The following is a 23,205-nucleotide window of genomic DNA, read 5'->3' as shown; positions in this document are numbered from 1 at the left end:
TCTCTAGCCCATCATATGATGCACTATAGAAACCCTTTGAATGATTTTATATGTAAGTAGAGCTGATTCAAATTCAGAGTGTCTTTCACTAAAAGCTGTACCAGATATATGTTTTTAATGTAAAAGTTGGACAACAAATCTTTATCATGTACAAATTGCACTTCAGAGAAATCACTTTTAGTTTATGGCCATTAAAATATGATCCAAGGATAAGATGCTGTTAATAGAAATTCTACATATACCCATATAATCAGATTAGTCAGGATCAGTTTATCTCACATTTTCAACACTGCTAAGAATTATTGAGCTATAGTTTCCTTTTGTTCTGGACCGATGAGACCTGAGCAGTATTTCAGGCTTCAGTGATGTTTGCCAAAGAGTTGTCTGTCCAGGTGGATGAGCTGTCGGAGGAAACCTCTGTTAGGGATAACACCCCGTTTTCTTTCACAGCACAAATAGCCTCCACAAGAGTCAGGTTCTGCTTCAGCATCATGTAAGCCAGCACCAGGGTGGCGGAGCGGCTCACTCCTACATGGCAATGCACCAGCACTTTGCCTTAAAGTCAGGGAGAGACTGCATCAGAGATATGAAACACTGGTACTGCAAAATGGTACTGAGAGCTTACAAGGCTTTTGCCTTTAATTTCTGAAAGGTGTAATGTGTAAAAAATTGGCCAGAATTTTAGTTTAAAACATTCCTGAATTAACTAAAATTATCAACACAATGTGAAGAAATAACAGTTTTGATGTTATGTCAAAGACCTATATGTATTGTGTTGCAGTGATATCTACTGAAGTTAGCAAGCTACTTTCAGTAAGTTTTAGTATTAATTTAGGCGAAAAAGTAACCGAATAGAATCCAAATACGTGGTCAGTTTATCCAAATAACACCTTTTTGGAAAGTGAGGTTGTCGGAGCAGCCAGCTGCTGCTGCTGCAGACGGGGAGACATCAGATGTTCATGTCAGTTGATCCAACCAACTGCACTGAGTTTACAACACCTATGTGAAAGCTGGCATGAGCCATTTGGCATCGTAGCACATTGAGGTATGCTGGATTGATACTGAAATATCATATCAAGAAATAAGGTCTCTACTGGATTACTGTGTTGTAAAATGGCAGCAATTAATTAAAAAACGATTCTGTGTGGCAGAAAAAGTGCTGTTTTACCATTAGTGAGTTCTTGGACATTTTTGGATTTACACCTACCTAGGGACATATGTGTTACTATCTGGTTGTTACTTAGAGTTATGTTATAACTTATCTCCATGGTGCAACAGTTTTCTGATTTGCTGGCTGTAATGTCTCCATAGCATTTGATATCTTGATGACGCTATAGCACAGATTCACTTTAACCAGTGAGTAATAATGGTGGTGGAGTGGGGTGTATGTGTATCACAACCCCTCTATCACAACACAGGGACAATATTAGGCAAGTAATACACACAGCAAAAGGTTAACAAACATTCCAGTCTGCAGGTTTTTACCAGAAAAAAATACAAGTTGAGCCATTTACTGGTCACCAATGTAAATCCTTGGCCACACTTCATCTGCATGGCTGATGATGGCTTTGCCAGTAAACAAGAGTCTTTCCAACTCAAACACTGCTGAACCAGGTGAACTCAGGTCAATTTCCACTTTTCGAGAAGGTGGTGTATCATTCCAGGACGCAGGAAGTTTGGATGTATATGGCATTGCTTTTTCTATACAGGGTTCAAGTGGTCCTCTGGGGCCACACAGCAGATTTCCTGCCTGCCTTAAGAGGCAACTTCTAGTCTATTAAAAACATAGTGTACAAAAAGTCCAGAAACAAAATAGTTTTCTGCAGTTTGTAGCCACTTCTTCTTCCCCTAAATGTGTTAGTTTTACATGTGGCCTTGCTCTTTGTGGGAAGCTGTAAGAGGATTATTTCCAAGCGAGTGATCTGTGTTCACGGAGTCAAACAAAGCAGAATGAATCACACAGGTGATTTTCATCTCAGACTGGCTCAGACTGTGATAATTGGTCATGTGACTCAGATGTATTTATCACACCTGTGAGTACTCAGCAGTTGTACTGAGTGAATCTGAAGAAGCTACAGGCGAAACGTGTTGTTTGCTCTTGATAAAGTCACAGTAAAGTCATTACAGAGTGTGGTGGTTTATTTTGATTTTCACCATATATGTTCCTGCAACCGACCAGCACCTGACTGAAAATACTGACTGTGCATGGGGAGTTCTGTCCTTGGCTAAATATTTCACTTTATATAAATATCTATGGCTCTCTTACCTACAGTATTTATATGTGAATGTAACTTAACAAAGTAAGTTGAGGAAAAGTTGGAGCATGTAAAAAATGACAACCATTTATAGCAAAATAATTACTAGAATGCATCCAGCAATGTTAAGTGTATATTAGGGTGAAATGTTTTTTTTACATAACTGCTGTGACAGAGAGCATATTTTGGCATATTTCTCTAGTCTACAAGTCTATGGTGGTGTGTTTGTCTTTTTTAACTTCACCAGTTGCTACAGTATGTTATCTACTCAATGAAAACATTATGTTTACCTTTAGGGTTCATGTGTGAATCTCTTTTCTACAAACTCACTCACCCAGGTTGATCCAAACTCCACCAGGCTTAAGAATGTTCCAGATGGTCTCCACATACTGTATGACGTTATGAGCTGTATCGATGAAGAAGCAGGTAGCCACACAGTCCCAGGAATGTGACAGAAACATGACCACTTTTATAAATGAATATTAATAATGAGCACAATTCATCAGTGATCAATTATTTGTCATTTATATTCAATTCAAAATAATATATTTTACTTCAGTGCATTTAATTGTGTGCTCCTTAGAGAAAACATATAACTGAATTCTTTACCTGATGGAGACATTTAACACTATCAAAACCCTGATTAGTTAAATCCGAAAACAATCTATAATCTTTAAACCAGTTCTTGAAGCCTTAAATTAGTACTGAACTATTTTGCACTGGGCGAATACAAAAGGTGAAAGATCACCACAAATTTTACTGACGTGGGTCTGTGTAGACCTCCAGGAAGTCCCTTGCTAACATGGAGAAGTCTGAATCCAGTAGTAAGCTTTGAGGGTTGATATTAGGGAATCTGATAGATCGTATCTGGTCTAACAATTTCTTGTTGCTCAAGTCCACCATAAAGCAGTGTGTCAGAGACTGTAGTGAGACTGGCCAGGCTGAAAGGGACTCCTGCTACCAGCCCATCATCCAAGAAATCCAAAGACTGGATCCAAGGGTATAGGGTCAGAGAGTTCACCTTTTCAAACCTGAATGGAGCAGTCCAAATAAATGACCATAGCTGGATGGAAGTGACATTCTGCAGAGTACGAGGTTAGATGTGTACTGCCAAACAGCTGAATTTGAATGATGTGTTTGGATTTTTTTTGTGTGTGATCACTGACACATGCAAATTAAGTTTGATTAACAGATAATTCCATCTCAAGCAAGCAAAGATATCCTGCATGAATTTGTGAATAGGAAGGTGATAGTCCCTAGGTGTTGTGTGAAGCAGCTGGATGGGAAAGTTTGAGGAGATGAGCATGAAGAAGCTCCATTCGTTGCCCTGGCAGATATAACCCAGCCAAGCGATCGCCCAGGCTAGATGGCCAAGACCAGCACCCAGAACCAGCACACTCACCAGTGGTAGACTCAGGCAGGGGCAGGGGCGAAAAAATGTAAAGGGCACCTGATACATTAAATGGAGCCCCACTTCACAATGTTTTTCTCCCATACAGTGCACCCTTTAGGGCACCTTTTTTATTAAAAGGGCTCCCAATTTTGCACGTCAGTATGTTAGACTTAGGGGAACCCTAAATTGCACTTGTTCCTTTTTTTTTTGTTGTTCACTAGAAAGGCACACGTACAGAACCTCCAGCTCACCCTTTAAGGGGCACCTTAGATGGCTCTTTATCATAATGCACGGCCACCTTAGAGGGCATTTTATCATACTGTAGCAAATAAATGCCATAGGAACCTGTTTCCATGCATGTTTAGTTTACTTTGGTAAGTGCAATGAATAAAGATAAACTATTTGGCTACCTGTCATCATTTGCAATTGTTGTTTGCTAACATCATTGTACATTTGAAACAAACCGCCGCTGGCCGTGTCTGATACTATGTTTGATGTATTTATATTATACCTGTAAAATCTAAAAGGATCGATTATTCTCCATTCTCCTTTCCAGCCTGGCCTCCTCCTCGGGGCTGTATTTTGTTCTTTCTTTTTTAAAATACGATACTCCTTGCGCTCCCTCCATGGATGTATTACAGAACTGGATACCGAACCAAAAATGGCACCCATTTAGTCCTATAAGAACTGCTCAGCTGGAGCATATGCCAAAAAGACACGTACCCAAAAGACACATAGACATAATATAGATAAATATATAGTATAAAGCAATATATATAGATAAAGCTCAGACAGATTAAATTTAATGTGGTAACTGGACCACGGCCACAGGCTGTACTGCGAAATGTTTTTATATTCATGCCTGTAGGAATTTGTGCACTCAGATATCTTTATGATTTTATGGGGGAATTATGAATTATTATTGTGCACAACTCCAACATATAATTATTCGTCCAGTGACATAACTCATATTAGAGTCGGTATAATAATAGGGAAATAGTACTCCTTGTTGGACACACAAGAGAGGTTAATTAGAATTATGATTGTTATTAATCATAATTATGATTTTGCAAGGGTATAGGTCTTTTAAGGTTAAGTGATTGAGATACAAACACAAGAAAACACAAACAAATTCACTTTAGTTTCATACACATTTATTACTAATACTACAGCTACAAGTACTTAACACTACAACATTTTACAGACAAGACACAAGAGGGAAAGGGAAACTGGTACACAAGGCTATGGCTAGTGAATGACTGAACTGCATGATGCAGAGTTATCTATTGGGTAGTTGGTATGAGAGACCTGATAAACAGATGAGATGACTGTTACCTAAGAAGCAGCAAGTCAAATCAACGGTACCACAGCTTAGTTCTGAATTGCCAATTGAAATTACAAATCATGAAAGCACCAGGGTTTAAGCAAGTTGATGAAGGTTTTGTACGAATACTTGCATGCTCCCTGGGCTGGCTTCTTGTGGAGAATGGAGTCCGATGTGCTGTGGTGAGAGGCTGGAGTCTGGATCTTGTAATGATGAGTGAGTCGGCCGGTCCGGACTTGAAAAGTTTCCATTGGAAGAGAGCTCCTGGTTCATGCTCTCATGCTCTCCTAGGCTTGATCCTCAACTCATGACTCTTCACTCTGAGGTTTCACCTCCTGTTGCTCTGAGTCACATCTTTAGACTATCAAACTGCAAGCTTTTCAAGCAGCATGGCTGAAATCAAGAAGAACCAGCAAGCAGCTCAGATAAGACACTGTTTTAAAGTTTGAGTCTGCCCGCCCAGAAGGTGCATCCTAGCCAATCCCAGGGGTTGCAGAGTTCTGGGGGAGCAAAGTCAGTCCCCTCCTGTCCACGGACAGGCGGGTACAGTTCCTGAATATGGTTAATCCATTAAACAAAGGATTTACAATTCAACAATTGCATGATTCCTAATTTTGCAATTTGGATAGTGGCTTTACTGTTCTGACAGTGAAACAAGCAGAATGGTACTAAACATGACAGTGTTATCACGGATGATGGGATTATGTTAGTGGTACATGTCTTGGCTTAAAGGCAGTGGAATTAAAGTCTAACCAAAGTACATAACAACACAAATATGATATACACATATCAACATACCAAAAAAGACAAAATCTAAAACTAATCCATCGGTTTTACAGTCCTCTGGTCTTTGGTCTGACTGCAAACGGCAGGGGTCCATGCCATTTGAGGGTGTGTGTGTGTGTGTGTGTGTGTGTGTGTGAGAGAGTGTGTGTGTGAATGGGGCATGGCATAAAGTGCAGCATGTCTTGTGTCTTATGCTGGTTTGCCCAGTGATTAGTTCTTGGGATGGTCACTCAAGTCCTGAAAATCAAAATCCACAGCAGGATTAAAGTTGGTGTCAACTCGTCTCTGTGTGTGACTGGCTCTTGGTGAATTATGATGACCAGTGGTGGGGGTTGTTTATCCAAATGGTACTATCGATTCACACTGGGGTGTGAATTGGTCCTCCTATCTTGCTTTTAGCTTGAAGGATCAAAGATGGTTTGGGTCAGTGGTCTGGTTTAGTGACCATGCAGGAGATGGGAGGTTCCTTATCTGATCCTTTCTGTTTGCAGGAGGTTGTTTGGATGGTCTGGTCAGTGAGGAGTTTGGGACTCTCACTTTATTGCCCAGCATTCCTGGGGTGCTGAAGAAAGAGTTGGTCGGCTTGTGTTGTCTGCCTTCGAAACATGCAGGGACTTTGTCTTACATGTCTAAATAGTTTCATGTGAACTCTGTTAAAGTGTAGCTTGTAGAATAAGAGATGATAATAATAATAATAATAATAATAATAATAATAATAATAATAATAACAATAATAATAATAATAGAGCAGTCCTCTTACAGAAGCTAATATGATATTAAGTTTAAGCATTTGACTGTTAACTTACATGAAAAATGTGAAAAAAGTAATCGTAGTTAAGAAATGAATTTAAATATTAAATAGATTGGGACAACTGTTTTGTTCACATCAATTTTACTACAAATGTATCTTGATTATAACCTGTTTGACATTAAGTAGTTTGTTTTCCTCAAAAACTAATATAAAAACACTCAAACAATATGACTGTTATCTATACACTCAATCATACAGCAAGAGACCACAGAGCAAAGGTTTTATGAGTATTTAATATGTGATGCAACATTGGTGCCTGAGTGAACACAAAGTGTTTACTCCATCAGATGTTTGGGTTGATAATCTTGCCCATAAAGAGGATGTTTTCTGTGGTGTGCTCAGTGATCAGGACCATAAATGGTCGATTGAACTTCAAGACAGGGTAGATGATCATGAGCCGTTTAATGATGACCATGCCTGTAACAGCTGTGGCAGTGGCTCCAGCCTCATCGACATCTAGAGCAGCTTTGTGCACAACCTGGGGGTAAAATGGAGGTACAGTGAGATGAAGAGTAGATAGAATAGACAGAAGTAAATATGTGTTAAATAACAAACACTCAATTTGCACCTCTGAGACAAGCAGTTCTGTCTCCTCTGAAATGCCGCTCAGATCTGCTCGATCACCAAACATGTCTGTCATTCCCATTTCAATCAAAATATCCTTCAGGGAGTAAGAAGTCTTGATGGAGAACTTTGGAATATATACTTCATAAGTCCTAAAAATAGGAAATAGACAAACATACAGTCATTGATCTGACAGTAGAGAACAAAGCTGGTGCTTTGAGTCAAACCTTCCATATTACAAACCAAAAATTAAAGCATGATTTTAGATCCTTCCAACCTGGACTTCATCCCCTTAAGCCATTTGGTGACGTGGCTTGGACAAATGACATTCTCCAGTGTTGCCATATCATCAGGCAACAACAGCAGCATGGAGTAGGAGTTGTTGAAGGGAAGGTGGAGGACCGACGTGTTAATTGCCTGGTCATAATAAGTATCAAATTGCCGCTCCATATTCATCATCTGGACAGGAACCTGGAGGAATTTGAACATGAACATGAATGATGCACAATGAAATAGAGTTGTGCACCCTATCAAATGTGGCTGATTTCTAGTCTAATTATTGTAATTTAAATATATTCTCAATAAATGGTGCAATTTGAACCTTGGTGCTCTCATCAACAGTGAACGTGTCCTCCTTGGTGAGCTTGGGATCAAATGGAGTCGCCCACTTTCCTGTTAAACAGTGATGAGCAGAGATAAAACAAGTGATGGCTGGTGTGTAAAATCTGAAACAAGAGTATCTGAAATGCAGAAGTGACCTTAAAAAGAGTGAGAGTGTACAAAATAGATCTCATCTCACGTACCTTTGTAGAATATGTAGCTGACGAGATACATGACTGTGCTTGGGTCCAGGCTTTCCACCAGCTTATCAATCTTCCCGTTGGTCTTCTCCTCCACATACTTATTGATAGTGTCGGCACTGTCTGTGCTTTTGGTGAAGTCAACTTCAAACCCATCTGCAAAGTAGGACTGCTTCAAGACGTCCAGGAACTCAGGCTGCAGCTTGAAGCAGTTATCCACGAACACAGCGGTCCCTTCGCTGATATCTTCTTGAGATGTCTTGTTTGCCCTTTGTAGGAGCGTACGGAAGGACTGATCCACAACTGTCTGCGTCAGTAGAGAGCTGTTGAAACCCAGACCACTGAAGAGCTGCCGGTGGGTCTCCCCCCGTGCTCCAACAGACAAGGCAGCCAAGGCGATGGACAAACTAGCTGGTGAGAAGAAGATATTCTTGCCTTGAGATTCAGTGTGAGCTGCTAACTTTTTGTACATACGGTAGGCAAACTCTCTGTTTGCTGAAGTCACCAGTGAGACGCTGTCAGCACTGCTGTTGAGTGCAGTGTCTTGGTCGTGACCTTCATGGTGATGGCCGCTGCCCACGCAGACCACTGCTGATAAGATCCAGATACACAGGGTTGCATGCATCATGGTGAACTAAGACAAAAGTTAAAAAGTGCAGCGTTGATCATCGGTTTACATAATGTTTGCTGCAGAAAATACACAAGTGGCGCTACCCGAGATGCTGCCAATGTTTGCTCGGCTTGTTTCTCTGATAACCTAAGATCTAGACATCAAATCACTAAAGCCCTTTATCTGGTTAAAAGATATAGTTTAAAACGACCAAGATCTAAAATGTTTATCACAATAATGTGGCTTAAAACTGAATAAAAGTCCATTTACGACAGTTTCTGGCAAATAGCCACAATGCAGACGTATTATCTTGTATGTGAATAAACTTTGGTAGACGCCATTGTGATGGACAACTACAACGCTGACACATACATCTTGTGGCGTATACTGTTTGGTCATACCCCCGTATAACGCCATTGACAGGCGACCAAATAAAACAGACCGTTACCTTGATTAAAATTACGGATTTCTCTGGGTTTGAAAATTGTTGGAAACATTTGGGACACTGTAAGTACACAACTCAACAAAATATATAACACAGGCCTAGTTGTTTTTAGATATTTTTAATGTGGAATAGTTACATATAATAGCTTTAAATATGTTGTTTTAAAGGCCCTGATGACATATTTCTCAATCAGCTTTTTACTGTGAGTAATGGGGTCTTACATAAACACACTATTTTCTGCTATTTTTAGCAACATTTGAATCACAATCTGAGTTTTGACTGCTAAACTTTTGCTGAATAATACCTAAAAACTTTTTTAAAAAATTGATTGTTGCATATTCAGTTGTTAATATTTAATGTTATAGAGAAATACTTAGGATATATTGCCGTTTTTCAGGGGTTTTAAATTCGAATTCCTGAAATTGGAACAATACAATCATTGTACCTCCAAGAGGAGGACAAGATGACTGAAATTAGTCATTTTAAAGTCCCCCTCCAACCAAATATGTGTTTTGCGTATTGCTACTTCACTTGGATGTTTGAGCTACACTGTGCATAATGATGTATGTGCAGAGTTCAACACTAGAAGACTATTTCTCATCTATTCATCTGCTGAAGGGGGAAAATTTCTGTGCTCACCATAAATATCAGGTTAAGACGTCTACGTACAAGTATGATTTTGTGACATCAGAACTAGTTCGGAAGCCAATCATGGTCAAATATGCAACTTCATGGAAAAAAAACATATTAGACACAAATGTTTATCTCAATCAGAATATTTTTATGTCTTAAAACATGCCTGAAGGGGATCTTTAAAGAATTTATATTAGAAGTCCTGACACCCATATTTTCCAGTGTGCGTAGTTACATCTTCAACTAAAGATATCAAACACAATCTGATTGTTGGCAGAGCAGTTGCACATATAAATGAAAATACACTGCTGAAATAATTCATGTGAGATATCTAAATTTTTTGGACTACTTACCTTTTTCATCCACAGACACCAAAGCACAGGCTGGACAGAGGGAGATGTACTGATTCTAAGGCTGATCAGAGCAACTGAACTTTGGCTGTGTTTATTTTTTATCCCACCCACTTATTTGTTCAGCTGTAATGATTACAGTCAAACTGTGGTGTCATGCTGAGATTGCAAAGGAGAGATGCAAAAGCCAAAGCAGCCATAGTTTGCTTCAGCAGCATTTACAAAAAGCTGTGAGTGATGATCACTGTCTCTAGCCCATCATATGATGCACTATAGAAACCCTTTGAATGATTTTATATGTAAGTAGAGCTGGTTCAAATTCAGAGTGTCTTTCACTAAAAGCTGTACCAGATATATGTTTTTAATGTAAAAGTTGGACAACAAATCTTTATCATGTACAAATTGCACTTCAGAGAAATCACTTTTAGTTTATAGCGATTAAAATATGATCCAAGGATAAGATGCTGTTAATAGAAATTCTACATATACCCATATAATCAGATTAGTCAGGATCAATTTATCTCACATTTTCAACACTGCTAAGAATTATTGAGCTATAGTTTCCTTTTGTTCTGGACCGATGAGACCTGAGCAGTATTTCAGGCTTCAGTGATGTTTGCCAAAGAGTTGTCTGTCCAGGTGGATGAGCTGTCGGAGGAAACCTCTGTTAGGGATAACACCACGGTTTTCTTTCACAGCACAAATAGCCTCCACAAGAGTCAGGTTCTGCTTCAGCATCAGGTAAGCCAGGACCAGGGTGGCGGAGCGGCTCACTCCTACATGGCAATGCACCAGCACTTTGCCTGAAAGTCAGGGAGAGACTGCATCAGAGATATGAAATACTGCTGCTGCAAAATGGTACTGAGAGCTTACAAGGTTTTCGCCTTTAATTTCTTAAGACACAAAATTGTGTAAAGCCATCAAATTGTCTTTAAACTACAGTTAAATTTTCTTCTCCCTTCTCACCTCCTCTGCTGAGAGCCCTGTGAATAAAGTCTGCCGCTGCCTGGAAGTTGACGCTCATGTTAAAGCTACAGGAGTCATGAGCCTCTATGCCCATATAGGTGATGTTCATGCCCTCATAGATATCTGGCTGTCCTCGACGTTTGCTGTGCGCTGCATTCAGGATGTGAGTAATTCGATGCCTGGATAGATCAGCCTGGTTCTCTGCACTGTGTCTGTGAAGAACACAAAGCTTCCTGATGAAGCATTTCAGGCCAGGAATTAAGTCGTTTTTAGCGCAAGGCCACTTTGGCCTTTGATAAATACAAATTTATTGGAGCATCATTGCCAAAATATAGGGCACCAAGGCCAAAACCAATTGTGCAATAACAATAACTTGTTAGTCTGCTTACAGAGACATGTGTGTGTGTTAACATTGCATCACGTTGAAAAAGCAGCAACCCGTCACATCTCACATCAAGTTATAAACTCTATGTATGTTCGTGGTTAGTTAACACTATGCAGCAATATCCTGGTAAACTTTAAAACACAATGTGTATTAATATTTACACTATACAGTGTTTAGCTGCTTGTGCTTATTACATAACGTTAATTGTTAGCTAATTTTAGCTAGTGGGTTAGCTGTTAATGTTTATGTTAACGTTACACATATGTTTGCGGGAGTAGGAGAAATCTTGTGCGACTGTTGAGGTCCAGCATGAGGACGGAGAGTTCCATTTATTTGCTGCGTCCTGTGTAGTTTTAAATGCAGAAAACAGCAACAGCAACTTTCTTTTCAGGGCACAATGGCCAGTTCAAAACAGGGCATGCCAAACTAGCTGTGCGGGTAGTTAATTTTAGAAGGGGCATTATGGCCACACTCCGGGGCATCCATGGCACTGGATGTTTGGCCATGGTATGATTCCTGGCCTGCATTTGCATGCAGCGTATTTCAAAGTAATGGATTGAAATTTAGAAGAGCACTTCAGACATTTGAGTTAGGACTTACCAGAGATGTGAGACATGCTGTCAATGCCAGGCCACCGGTGGAAAGTCTCACATAGCATAGCTGTAGTTTACAAGTTCCCAATGTGGAATGCAACTTGAGGGATCTTGAGTTACATTCTGTATATAAATCTGATTTATGACCAGTTACTCTTACACATAGGTGGTGTGAATCCAACTCTTGACTTGGGTATTATTTGTAAGTACGGCTTAGTCTAACACCTCTATCACAACACAGGGACAATATTAGGCAAGTAATAGCCCACACACAGCAAAAGGTTAACAAACATTCCAGTCTGCAGGTTTTTACCAGAAAAAAATACAAGTTGAGCCACTTACTGGTCACCAATGTAAATCCTTGGCCACACTTCATCTGCATGGCTGATGATGGCTTTGCCAGTAAACAAGAGTCTTTCCAACTCAAACACTGCTAAACCAGGTGAACTCAGGTCAATTTCCACTTTTCGAGAAGGTGGTGTATCATTCCAGGACGCAGGAAGTTTGGATGTATATGGCATTGCTTTTTCTATACAGGGTTCAAGCGGTCCTCTGGGGCCACACAGCAGATTTCCTGCCTGCCTTAAGAAGCAACTTCTAGTCTATTAAAGACATAGTGTACAAAAAGTCAAAAAACAAAATAGTTTTCTGCAGTTTGTAGCCACTTCTTCTTCCCCTAAATGTGTTAGTCTTACATGTGGCCTTGCTCTTTGAGGTGATTTTAGTCTCAGGCTTCTTCGTCTCAGATTTACTCACCACAGGGCGTCCTAAGTGTTGTCAGGCCATTTAACCCTCGAATCATATCTAGTTCCCAAGGCTCGAGGCGTCTGTGTGTGTTATGCTTTTGCATCAAAATAGCTGTCTATTTAAAGATATGACTGCTAGCAGGCAGATCTAGGGAGTGATCAACCATGAGGCAGTTTCCACTCAACACAAGAAACAAGGGATTTCTCGTTCTTGGATCTTCATAGCATAAGTTTCTATTTTTTAAATAATTAAATATGCATATTTATCTTACTCATATATGGCTAAATATTTCACTTTATATAAATATCTATGGCTCTCTTCCCTACAGTGTTTATATGTAAATGCAATTTAACGAAATAAGTTAAGGAAAAGTTGGAACATGAAAAAAATGACAACCATTTATAGCAAAATAATTACTAAGATGCATCCAGCAATGTTAAGTGTATATTAGGGTGAAATGTTTTTTTTTTTTTACATAACTGATGTGACAGAGAGCATATTTTTGGCATATTTCTCTAGTCTACAAGTCTATGGTGGTGTGTTTGTCTTTTTTAACTTCACCAGTCTCTACAGTATGTTATCTACTCAATGAAAACATTATGTTTACCTTTAGGGTTCATGTGTGAATCTCTTTTCTACAAACTCACTCACCCAGGTTGATCCAAACTCCACCAGGCTTAAGAATGTTCCAGATGGTCTCCACATACTGTATGACGTTATGAGCTGTATCGATGAAGAAGCAGGTAGCCACACAGTCCCAGGAATGAGACAGAAACAGATGCTTGAAACATGAACATTTTTATAAATGTATATTAATAATGAGCACAATTCATCAATGATTGATTATTTGTCATTTATATTCCATTCAAAATAATTGAATTTTACTTTGGTGCATTTAATTGTGTGCTCCTTAAAGAAAACATATAACTGAATGTAATCAACAGGTCTCCATCAGGTAATCAACATTACCTGATGGAGACATTTAACACTATCAAAACCCAGATTAGTTGAAACTGAAACCAATCTATAACCAGTTCTTGAAGCCTTAAATTAGTACTGAACTATTTTGAATTGGGCTGATACAAAAGGTGAAAGATCACCACAAATTTTACTGAGCTGGGTCTGTGTGGACCTCCATAGCGTTGTAAGCTTTGAAGGTTGACATCAGGGAATCTGACAATGCAGTGGAAATTCAAATTCCAACTAACTTAGTGATAGTCAACAACAAAAGAGGAGCTGATAGCTCAACACTCCACTGTCTCTGAAGGTTTAGGGGAGTTTGCCGGAGAGTATCACATCCACACAGACCCCAAGGCTACCCCAGTCAGACAAGGCTGCAGAAAAATACCACTGGCAGTGATCGACAGACTCACATTCTTGACGACCTGTTACAAGCTGATGTGATAGCACAGGTGACTGAACCAACACCACGGGTAAATAGCCTTGTTGTCATGGAAAAGAAAGACAAGAAGAAATTATGGGTTTGCTTGGACCCCAGTGATTTGAACAAAGCAATACTAAGACAGCATTATTCCATTCCTACAACAGACAAAGTTTTATGCAAACTTGCTGGCAAGAAGATATTCACAGTGCTGGACGAAAAGGATGGCTATTGGCAAAAAAGCTAGACAAGGAGTCATCGATGCTGTGCACATTTAACACACCATGGGGGAGATATTGGTTCAAACACCTACCATTTGGTAGTCAGCGAGTGAAGTCTTCCAATAATGCAACTGAAAAACATTCTGAGACATCCAAGGAGTCCACATCATACCTGATGACATGATCATCGCTGCAGCTACAGAGAAAGAACATGATGAGATAATACAGAAGGTGATGGCCAGAGTAAAAGAGACTAATGGAAATTCAACAAAGAGAAAATACAGTATAACGTGAGTGGTGTAAACTACATGGGCCACAGTCACTTCAGATGGTGTTATGGCAGATGAGGCAAAAGTCAAAGCCATCACAGAGATGCCATCGCCTACTGACAAAGCAGGACTGCAGCAAATGCTTGGCATGACAAATTACGTAGCGCAGTATATCTCTGGTGAGGCCACCATAACAGCACCACTAAGACGGCTGCTGCGGAAGGACAATGTGTGGCAATGGCAACATGAACATGAAAATGCAGTCAAGAAACTGAAAGATGCCCTCAGGAGTGCTCCTGTGCTCAGGTTCTTCGATCCACAGAAACAGCTTATACAGGTTGATGCGTCTAAAGATGGCCTGAGAGCGTGTCTTTTACAAGAGGGCCATCCAATAGCTTATGCATCAAGGGCACTGACAGAGACCGAAAAGAACTACATACAAATAGAGAAGGAGCTCTTGGCTATAGTTTTCTCTGTCAAAAGGTTCCATCAGTATGTATATGGAGCGAGGGTTAATGTTCAGTCACACCACAAGCCATTGGAAAACATCCTGAGCAAGCCATCAGGAACAGCTCCTTCTAGACTGTAGAGAATGCTACTTCAGCTGCAACAGTATGACCTAAATGTCACCTACACACCAGGTACAGAGCTAGTAATTGCAGACACACTTTCACAAGCTGTCATACAAGGACAACAATGACAGTAGATGACATCACAGATGAGAAAGCCATGTATGCATTGGAGCCAACAGATGCCTTGAGTACAGAGACTTTAGAGCAGCTCAAAGATGAAACAAAGAAAGACAAAACACTTCAGCTGTTGCAAGACACACACAGACAAGGTTGGCCCTGACACAGGAAGCAGGACTCAAGACTGACACAATATTGGCCTATCAGACACACAGTGGCAGTGGGAGAGGGAGTAATGTTTGCAGGAGACAGGATTATCCTGCCAAGAACAATGACAACAGACATCCTACAAAGGCTACATGTAGCTCATCAAGGGATGCAGTGGACTAAAGCAGCAATGATGAGGGACATAGAACGAATGGTCAAGACTTGTGGATCTTGCCTGCAGGTCCAGCCCAGAAACCAGAGGGAGCCACTGTTCTCACACATCATCCCTGAGCTTCCATGGCTTAAAGTGGGGGCTGACATCTTTGAAATAAAAGGTCAGTCATTTCTGCTAATGGTGGATTACCTCTAAAAATATCCAGAGGTACTGAACATTAAGGACAAGAGTTGTTAGTGTGTGACCATGTTCCATTTGCAAGTCAGGAAATGTGAAACTTTACAACATCATGGGGCATAAAACTCACTCATTCCAGTCTGGGTTATGCACAATCAAATGGACTAGCTGAAAGAACAGTCAAAACTGTGAAACACATGCTGAAGAAAGCACAGTAAACAAACACAGACCCTCATCTCGCACTTCTCACCCTGAGAAACACACTATAACAGGCATGGAGTACTCCCCAGCACAAATGCTCATGGGCAGAGTCCTCAGAAGCACTCTGCTGAGCTCCAGCACGGTTCTCCAGCCCGCAGTGCCTAAAGATGTACACTCAACTCTCCAAAAACTACAAAAAAGACAGCAGCAGTACTACAACAGAGGAGCGAAATGGCTTCCAGAGCTGTACCCGGGTAGCACTGTTCACATGGAGACAGGACAAGGTTGGTGTCCAGCCATGGTCACTGCACAGAGGGATGAACCATTGTCCTATAACATAGTGACATCTTCTGGTCAGCACAACAGACGCAACAGACACCACTTGAGCAAAACAACACACAGCACCCAGATGAACTCAGAACTAGACTCACTAGATGAAGAGCAAACCAGAACACCAAATGCTGGTACAGCAGAGGGTGCTGACATTGAACTCTCATCCTCTTCAAAACGAGCTCAAACCAGAAGTGGCCAAGTTATACGACCTCCTGAGAGATACAAAGACTTCCTGATGAGCTGGCGGTAAAGGTCATGCTCTCAACTAAGGGTTTAGTGCTAGCAACCTCTGACCCTATTTTCTGCTCTTTGCAGAGAGAAGAAAACATGTTAGACACTGATTAGCCATTGTCATGTTGAGATTCGCAAAACAGTGTCAGAGTTATAGATCAATTGTACTAATACGAGCTATAAGCTCATTTGTTCTTGTGTTAAAGCAAGTCTGAGAATTAAACGGTAATTGCAATGAGACACAAAGTTCAGTTCTAAACAGAAGTTCATTATGACAATATTGAAGTGTAACTTTCATGTTGAGAAAAGAGGCTGTAGTATATAGTGCCGCGCACTTGTAATGTTGTGATGAAGTTACTGATGTGGAGGCGGAGTAACACGGTGTGTGTGATTGGTCCGGTTTAGCGTTGAGTGTATGTAACACCGAATACGAGTGTCAGCAAAAAACAATAACTTCATGCAGTTAAAGTCAAGTCTCTGGATGTTCATCTTACATGCAGAGTCCTCCAGCCATATGGAATCATAACAGAAGTAATACCAAGACATTAGTTGAGCTAAAGTAAGAAAATCAACAAATGAATGCCACAGGAACCTGTTTAAATCCACGCTTAGTTAACTTTGGTAAGTGCACTGACCAGTACATGAATAAAGATGAACTATCTGGCCATCTGAATTGAATAAGGAGTTTTCCCTCCAAACCTGATTTGCTATTGTTGTTTGCTGACACCATCATTCATTTGAAAAAAAAACACTGCAAAAAAACACTACTACTATGTGTAATATATTTTTATTATACCTGTAAAATCTAAAAGCATCGATTATTCGCCGGAAATGTTGCCTGTCCTCTCCTGCTGTTTCAGCCAACTATTTTCAGTGGAAAGTAGCTAAAGCATGGATGTATAGTAAGAGCTGAATACTGGACCACAAATGGCACCCATTCAGTCCAATAAGAATTGCTTGATTGTTGCATACGCCAAAAAAAGTTTCTAGCCTAGGGATTTTCTTCCATGTTGTGTGGCCCACTGAATATGCACAGTGGTGTCCCCCGCTGGCCCCGCCACGAGTTCCCGCTCGGCCCATAGACTTTACATTGTGATGACGTCACAGATTTTTAAATCCCTTTTCTCAGGTCGAGGAAAGTTTTACAAATATAAAACCTCCATGGATCAAAAATTCATAATAGAATAGAGTCATAATTGACCTTGTTTGCAGTGCGAGGTGTCCTGTCAACAGTTTTGCAGATGTCTCTTTTACAATGGTGGTCTATAGGGAAAATGCTTTTTCATGAGTGGCCTCTGGGAAAAACTGGCTGCAAGGCAGAGTGGCGGCACCCTATCCAGCTCTTATAATATATCCATGAGCTAAAGCCTGCTGGAAAAGTTGCTACTCCCTCTTCTTCTTCTTCTTCTTTCCATTTATTGGTGGATTGCAATACTAACTTATAGGTGCATACCACCAACTACCAAAAAAGTATGTAGAACGGGATCCAGTTAACAATAGCCTACTCAAAAAAAAAAAAAATCTATACTTAATTCTGTTTAACAATCCGGCGTTTACTGAGAATTCTACTACCTCTCTCTGAATTTCCCTTACCTTATCACTACTATTTCCTAGTATCCCTTCCAAATCCCATCCCCATTTGGCCTCTCACCCTGTCACTATAGAAATAGTGTCTTATTTAAACCAGTGTGATCAAATCTCATTCTGGATAGCACTACCTCCTCTTTTCTATTTTTTCCTTTGACACTCTGTGCTCAAAGTGTTTTGTATCCTGAGGTACGTTCTGCCCTTACTGTCCTCATCCTACTTTTTCTGCTAAAATTCCAATAATTTCTTTTTAATTATAGCTTTACCTTCTCCTTTTCCAAACAGAACTGACCTAGGATGATGTTGCATTTATAAACCAACGTCATCATGAAAAATGTCCCTACAGAATCTTCTCACCAAGATACAGAGTGACAGAGAACTCTGGTGGTCATCCAGAATTCATAGAACCATAATTACATGTGTAACTCTCATTCTATTTCATTCTTCCTGACCGCCAGAGGCAGTGTTTAACACTGGATGACTACTACCAACATAGTCATGAGGAAACCCACCTTACCAGGAATGGCCTTAGGAAAGACCATTGCCGCAACTGCATGGGGAGTGGCGACATTGACCCTGTAAAAACGGGCAAAGGTGCACGGTGTTGCCCAGGTGGCTGCAGCACAAATCTCATGCAGAGGGACCCCTTGCAGTCCTGCCCAGGAAGTGGAGACACTCCTAATGGAGTGGCCCCTGACATTAAGAGGTACGGGGAGACCACTGGAACTGTAAGCCTCAAATGCCTCAAGGCCCTCACTGGGGAGAGCAGTTCTGCTGAAGTAGCCTCCTCACCCTGTAGACCTGAAGGGTCATATGCTGCCAGCAGAATGACCTGATTAGAGTGGGCTGGAGCCACCTTTTTTAACAAGAATGATGGATTAGGCCAAAGTGCCACCCCTGTGCCATCTGAGCTCCACTGCATGCACGATGCACTCATGCCGCCACCACATTCTGTGGCCCCAGCAGATATATGGCCCTGAGGATAGAAAAGTGTGGGAAAGCCCCATGAGGAGCCACTGTGCCACCTGTAGTGACAGGGTTGACCTTGTGCCCCCTTGAAGATTTACATGGTAGACCACCATCTTGTTGTGGGACCATACTAGAACATGCCTGCCCTACAAACACAGTAGGAATTCGTGAAGTGCCAAATACATAGCACAGAGCTCGAGCACATTTATGTGCACCATCGATTTCTGTACCACCAGAGCCCCCTTACCGCTCTGTGCTGCCATACAGCCCCCCAACTGGAGGACAAAGCATCGGTCATCACCACCTCGCGACGCGAGGCCAGATATGCCTGGTCTCTCCGTGGCCGCAATGCAAGGAGGCATCAGCCAAACACCCTGACCTTCTTGGATCTGTGGGACCTTGGATCTAAATGGAGGCCATTGATCCAAACTTGGAATGGCCACAAGTACAGGAGGCCCAGCGGTACAACGGAAGCCACTGACGTTGACATACTTAACAGCCTGAGAAAAAGGCTGTACTCCAACCTCCTTCTCCTCCTCCGAGGAGTTGGGAAGGCCAGCATTTGGTGGGAGTCCAGGGTTAACCCAATGAACACTACCCTTTGATTGGGTATGAGACAACTTTTGGCATAATAGATGGTAAGGCCCAACTGTGTCATGTGACGGAGAAGGACCGCAGTGTCCTGCTCTGCTTGTTCCCTGGTCGGAGCACAGATCAGTCAGTCGTCCAGATAGGGGAGGATTTGCATACTGCGGGCCTGTGTTGGAGCCAGCGTTGCGTGCCTGTACCTCCTGAAGACCCGTGGGGCTAGGGAGAGACCAAATGGGAGCACCTTGAACTGATAGGCCTTGCTTTCAAACGCAAAGCGCAGGTACTGCCTGTGATGTAGAGCTATTGGAACATGAAAGTACATGTCCTTCAAATCGATGGACATGAACCAACTGTGCCGCATCACAGCTTGGAGCACATCTGCTGTACTCAGCATGTGGAAGGGCAACACCTTCAAAAACTCGTTCAGCCCTCATAAGTCCAGTATAGGGCCAAACCCCCCCTCCTTTATTGGTATCAAAAAATAAACTGAGTAGAACCCACCTGGCTGTGTCTGCAGATCTAGTTTCTCGATGGCGTCCTTCTCCACGAGTGCCTGAGAATTTGCCAGATCGCTGACCTTGGTCAGTCTGATCCCACAGAAAACTGGGGGCCAGTGTCAGAATTGAAGATTGTACCCCTGGGAAAGTGCAGCCTTCCCAGCAGCACCTCAGCTGCTGGGATAAACGTCTGACAGCTGGCCCCGGGCCCTCAGAGCCTGCCACTCTGGCCCTTTGGGTCCCTGGGGGGTGATACCCAGAACCTTGACCCTTCTGCATCTGAGGCACCGGCCGTGTGGGAGCTGCAGAAAGAAAAGACACCTGTCATTATTCTACCTGCAATGAACCAGTGAAAACACTAGTCACAACAGCTCAAGAGTCAGAGAGCAGCCGAGGCTGTCTAGTCACAGCTGGTGGAGGGCGAAAAACTGTAGCTCCAACCATGCAGTTGCAGGGCTCCTTGAAAAAATTCACCAACTATTGTCTCACTGAAATCAACCTGCATCCGTGTATCACCTGCTGCAAGAAAATTAAAAGGGACATTTTTCATGATGACATGGGCTTATACACACTACGTCATCCCAGGTCACATGTGACTTTGTTGACAAAGTAAATACTCAATGTACGAGTGCGAGATGGATAACATCCAGTGTTAAGCACTGCCTCTGGTGGTCAGGAAGTATGAAACAGAACTTCCCTGATTGATTTCAAGCTTTGAAAGCTCAGAAGAACTGCAGCCAATACACAGATTACACATGTACATGTACAAGTACATATTGTACGTCTAACTGGTTTAAAGTTTGAAACCCCAACTATATGACCATTGTTCGACCTTTAAAATAACATCCTTAATCTTTCTCAACACATTTGTCTCACCCCTCCAAATTATAGCTCCGTCATCTGCATAAAGTGAAGAACATATCCTTCTATCTAAATTCATAAAAATATTGTTGATCATGATATTAAATAACACTAGACTAATAGCACTTCCTTGAGGGATTTCGTTAGCTATATCAAATTCATCAGATAAGGCTGGCCACACTTTAACTCTAAAGAAATAATTAAGCCTTTAAACTAATATCTTTTCCATCCATTTACATGGATGTGTAATTAAAGCAATTGGTCTGTAATTTCCAGGAACATTTGGATCTTTACCAGGTTTACGAAAAGGCAAAATAACTGCACTCTTCCAACTTTTTACCAGCAATCCCTTTCTCCAAATCTTATTAAAAAGTTCCAGAATGACACTCAGAACTGTATCAGGAACATAACATAACTAGTTGGTCCTGTCCTGTAGCTGTGTTTCCAGCAGTGGTGGAAGAAGTACTCATTTCCATTACTTAAGTAAAAGTACCAATACAGCAATGTAAAAATACTCCATTACAAATAAAAATCCTGCATAAAAAATCCTATTTAGGTAAAAGTACATAAGTATTAGCAGCAAAATGTACTTAAAGTATTAAAGTAAAAGTACTCATTTCATCCCTCTGACTGATATATTATTATATATGACATCATTAGATTATTAATACTGAAGCATCAGTGTGTAAGCAGCATGTTACTGTTGTAGCTGCTGGAGATGGAGCTAGTTTGAGCTGCTTTACATACAGTTAGCTAATTTACTCCAGTGGTTCCCAATCACCTAAGGGTTGGGCCCCTCCAAAGGGTCACCAGATAAATCTGAGGGGTCGTGAGATGATTAATGAGAGAGGAAACTGGAATGTTAGTATACTTCCTTTCACCGCTCATTTTCTTTAACATTAACCCAACATTACCTATTTTCACTTCTCTACCTATAGCAGAATTTCCTCAATGCATTCTTTTTACTAGATTTGATAACTCTACAAGTCAGAGCTTTTTCTCTTTGATAGTCAAATAAATTTTCTTGATTCAAATTGCTCTTTAATACTTGTAATGCTTTATTTCGCTCTCTAAAAGCTTTGGTGCAACCCTCATTCCACCATGGTGCAACTTTCCTTTTTCCGGTTATTCTACTCATAGGTAGGTATAGGCAAACTAAATTAGTCACTACAGTTACACATTCTTCTATATTACTATCCATTGAAATAGAATTAGCTTCCTCTGAACAATATTTTTGAATTTTTCCCTGTCAACTTTTTCAAAGCACCATTTCTCTAACGTATCTTTCATGGGCATGTTTCTTCAGATTTATAGAACAAAAAATTGGAGTATGTTCACTTCCTATGTTGGATTGATCATTTATCTTCCATTCACAAGAACAAGCTAGATTTCTAGAAACCAGTGTTAAATCTATACATGAAAGAGCATTTCAGCATATATTATATATATATATATATAGAGAGAGAGAGAGAGAGAGAGAGAGAGAGAGAGAGAGAGAGAGAATTAGGAAAATTAAACTTAAATTGACTGTAACTAGCTCTATCATTTTTTTCAAGCAACTCCTCAATGTGTATCTAAATCTACCTCTAATATTAACAAACTGTTTTATGTAGGTTGTTGACTCTCTAACTGAAGTAGCATGAATAGAGAGATGATCATGCACTGGAATAAATTCACTACTGTTAACTCTGTCGATTAAGAGAAAACAAAATCAAACTCAGTAAAGTTAAATAACTTTGAATAAAAATAATGAGGATCAATTAGATACACACATTCACAACTCATTCACGTCTCTGTCTGGCTGATGATTGATCCACTGAACGCGCAGATGCTCTGTCCCACCTGCTGAGAGGTCAATCCAAAGAGTCACATTAGCGCTCATTTACTGATAAATACTGGCGACTCCCTTCAAGGAGAGGAGTTAAGATCCGTCCAAAAAGTTGCTATAGCCTATATGTCGCCAGTCGCTTTTATGAGAAAAAGTCGCTAAAGGGGTCTGAAAAGTCGCTAAACGTAGTAACAAAGTCACTAAATTGGCAACACTGCAGCCATCCAATCAAAAATCGTCCTTTTCTTGGGATTTATTATTTCCAGCAGACCAGGCTTTATGAAGCGCACTGCTGCCACCCACCGCTGGATGATCAAACTGCATTATTAACAGGTGTTACACACTATTTGGTGACCCAACAGATTGTGTGACCTGCAGTGTTGAAA

General features: G+C 40.9%; 2 protein-coding genes and 1 pseudogene across 2 annotated transcripts; all 3 read right to left on the bottom strand.

Moving 5' to 3' along the window:
- Nucleotides 1-96: 96 nt before the first annotated feature.
- LOC137171494 (dual specificity protein phosphatase 26-like) lies at nucleotides 97-1,854 on the bottom strand (annotated as a pseudogene).
- Nucleotides 1,855-6,783: 4,929 nt separating this feature from the next.
- LOC137193985 (hibernation-specific plasma protein HP-55-like) lies at nucleotides 6,784-10,096 on the bottom strand. Its single transcript, XM_067605487.1, has 6 exons — nucleotides 9,975-10,096; nucleotides 7,937-8,567; nucleotides 7,735-7,805; nucleotides 7,411-7,604; nucleotides 7,138-7,285; nucleotides 6,784-7,047 (listed from the first exon to the last, which is right to left on the bottom strand). Exons 1-6 carry the CDS (start codon nucleotides 9,981-9,983, stop codon nucleotides 6,853-6,855), a joined length of 1,248 nt encoding a protein of 415 aa, XP_067461588.1. The 5' UTR covers nucleotides 9,984-10,096; the 3' UTR covers nucleotides 6,784-6,852.
- Nucleotides 10,097-10,314: 218 nt separating this feature from the next.
- LOC137194000 (dual specificity protein phosphatase 26-like) lies at nucleotides 10,315-23,066 on the bottom strand. The gene is made up of 4 exons (XM_067605511.1): nucleotides 22,764-23,066; nucleotides 20,135-20,432; nucleotides 10,938-11,149; nucleotides 10,315-10,774 (listed from the first exon to the last, which is right to left on the bottom strand). Exons 1-4 carry the CDS (start codon nucleotides 22,774-22,776, stop codon nucleotides 10,578-10,580), a joined length of 720 nt encoding a protein of 239 aa, XP_067461612.1. The 5' UTR covers nucleotides 22,777-23,066; the 3' UTR covers nucleotides 10,315-10,577.
- Between the last annotated feature and the right edge of the window lie 139 nt (nucleotides 23,067-23,205).

This window comes from Thunnus thynnus, chromosome 2 (genome assembly GCF_963924715.1).
Source record: "Thunnus thynnus chromosome 2, fThuThy2.1, whole genome shotgun sequence".
NCBI lineage: Eukaryota > Metazoa > Chordata > Actinopteri > Scombriformes > Scombridae > Thunnus > Thunnus thynnus.
Note: the sequence above shows the minus strand (reverse complement) of the source record. Positions and strands in the feature narration are given on the sequence as shown.